The following is a 2,500-nucleotide window of genomic DNA, read 5'->3' as shown; positions in this document are numbered from 1 at the left end:
TCGAAAACGGTCCTAATCAGTCGTGATGACATTTTGCACTTGATTATTTCAATGTCTCTGAATAATTTTGTTGAAATCAGGATCACAAAATATCTTCCATGGCAGTTTTGAGGAACATTTTTAACCTTAGGAATCTCTGCTGGTGTTACCAGCACGATATATCATTAGATAATACTTTAGTTGATGTGTGTGATTCCAGAATGAATGCAAGTGCAATGCATTCTTGTTTACTTGATTAATGCTTCTGCATTTTTTTTGCATTTAGTTGTGCTGCAGCAGTGCAGTTATGGTAGAATAAACAAATGCATCTCTCTTGACTGGAACATACTGTACTTGTTTTTTAAGGTATTACTTATTATACTATTAATAGCTTTTTGTTTAAGAATGCTTCGATCAAGCATCCTGTGGAATGCAAAATACATGTTACGATGTAAGCTGTTACATCAGCAAATTGCAATAATATTCTGAAAAGTTCTAATAACGTCAGGCTGTTTTTGCTGGCTTGCATGCCCTCATACGCCACTCTCAAGAAGTCATTTTGCTTGCAGCTGGGGTGGCATCTGCATTCAAGTATAACTGCAAGTCAGACATGGTTTGTGTAATTGATTGTACATATAACTGACAACGTTAAACTGCAAGACCCCATGTTTTGACCCTTTGTGCTAGTGTCTTCATCAGGGGTGATAAAAGCTGCCACAAGAGTTTACTCTGTCAAACACCAGGCAACTTTACTGTGACATCAATCAGGCCTCTTCAGGGGGTGAAAGGTAACATCGGATCTCAGTCCCCTCCGATGAAAACTCACAGTACTTTAATTAGTACTGAATAGGCAACCACATTTACAAAGATTTACTGTGCACACAAGAACGAACTAAAATATTGTTACAGTAGAAACGTTTGATTTTGTTAGAAAATTTATGTTAAATGTGTCATACACTTTATAATGTAGGTTGATAACGTGCAGGTATAAACTAGCAGGAAAGATTATTTTCATGGGAAAACATGCTTAGATGTATGAGTTTCAAGCATATCTAAAAAATGGAAGTCAGTAAATTCTTTAATAGTAGCCACTTGTCTCTTGAAAACCAAATAACAATATCACAGAAAATGGAATGCATTATCTATGGGGTTAAAATACACAATGTCACTAACATTTTGAGCCAAAGTTACTTAAAACTGTATCATCCGTATAGTGGATGTCTTAAGGTTTTTTTTTTTAATAAAAGAACGACTGATGTTTTGAAGCAATCATAGCTAAGAAGAGAGACAAGTCAAGAAAGTTAGCATCAGCGTTCTGTATTTACCTCAACTTATAGAGGAACCTGGCAAAATTAATGTCTGCCTTGTGTTAAGACACAGCGTACGAGATGTTCAGTGTTTTTGTTTCACACAACTCTTCCTACGTTTGACAATCAACATTGATAACAGTCCTGTAAGTTGGCAAAATTCAGTAGTAAAAACTACTGTCACAATACAGTTCAACAACTGCAACAACTTGTACATACTGATCTTGTGTGTACAAGTGAACATGGAACAAGAAATCGTTTTCTGTTCCAATCCTAATTTCTTTGTCATGTACAGTCATGCATGTCCTTGAGGGAAAGCCTAAAAGGACGATTCTCAGCCGGACTTTGTTCCCTTCGAAGAAAGCTTTCCTGCTAAGGCTGCCATAATTTAAGCTGTCCATCTTCACTATATGTGGAAATCAAATTGTTGTGTGGATGATGTTCTACCCCAATCACATCCTTGTCATGTACCTATGGAAATGTGCAACAGAGCAAAAAAACATTATGGCACAGCCACATAAAGTGCACTAAAATAAATAGAAGATATTACATGGCTAGCTGCGTGATGATATCAATTTTATCTTTGGCGTGCCGATAGTATCTCATGAGTGAGCGCAGTGAACCAGTGCAAGATGCCAACAGCACGAGAAGATGAAAATTAATTCGCATCCATCCCTGTATGGCCACGTTGTGTTCTGTTCATATATAAATACTGATGAAATGTCCGGTTTAAACGGCGAAAAAGGGAAAAAGTCTACCGCTAAAACACTCTTGCAGGGTTCAAAATTACCACTTAATTTTGTTCCCTTGCGACTAAAATATCTGGAGAAGTCGCAAATTTGGGATTGGTTTTCACCTTCGCTCTTTTCAAACAAAAGGGTTAGCAGTTGCCACTTTGCTAAAATAAATAAAGACGTGACATAATTAGTTTGTTTCTCGCCGTGAATTGTCTTAAATTTACATACCTTGGCGCAAAATTGCGACTGGATTTTTTCGTTAATTTCGAGCCCTGTGACATGTTGAGTAACATAAAACTAATCATGAGAATGTCATGTAGTAGAGAAAAATTGTATGTCAGGACAAAAGTATCCTACCAGGAAGGGGAAGCTCACTTTTTATTGGTTAATTGTTTTACCATGATGACACCTATATCCTCACATGTGAAAGATAAAAATAATACCTTCACTGCACACGGTGAAGAATATGATTTTTAG

General features: G+C 36.7%; 2 protein-coding genes across 3 annotated transcripts in view; one reads left to right on the top strand and one right to left on the bottom strand.

Annotated features, from left to right (window-relative positions):
• The window catches only part of LOC138040827 (proline-rich transmembrane protein 1-like), a 134,819-nt gene extending 134,496 nt beyond the window's left edge, over positions 1-323 (top strand). For both annotated transcript variants that reach the window (XM_068886500.1, XM_068886501.1), the window contains exon 5: positions 1-323. This exon is cut by the window's left edge and continues 890 nt beyond it. The gene's annotated coding sequence lies outside the window, so the exon portion shown is untranslated.
• LOC138040832 (WD40 repeat-containing protein SMU1-like) overlaps positions 1-2,500 on the bottom strand; it is a 33,361-nt gene that overhangs the window by 729 nt on the left and 30,132 nt on the right. The window contains exon 3 of the mRNA XM_068886509.1: positions 1-1,757. This exon is cut by the window's left edge and continues 729 nt beyond it. Within this exon, the coding sequence (XP_068742610.1) occupies positions 1,659-1,757 (99 nt within the window). The 3' untranslated portion in view covers positions 1-1,658. The remainder of the gene's footprint in view (positions 1,758-2,500) is intronic.

Source organism: Montipora capricornis, chromosome 3, assembly GCF_036669925.1.
Source record: "Montipora capricornis isolate CH-2021 chromosome 3, ASM3666992v2, whole genome shotgun sequence".
Classification (NCBI taxonomy): Eukaryota; Metazoa; Cnidaria; class Anthozoa; order Scleractinia; family Acroporidae; genus Montipora; species Montipora capricornis.
The sequence above is the reverse complement of the archived record's forward strand: the minus strand, read 5'-3'. Positions and strand labels throughout refer to the sequence as shown.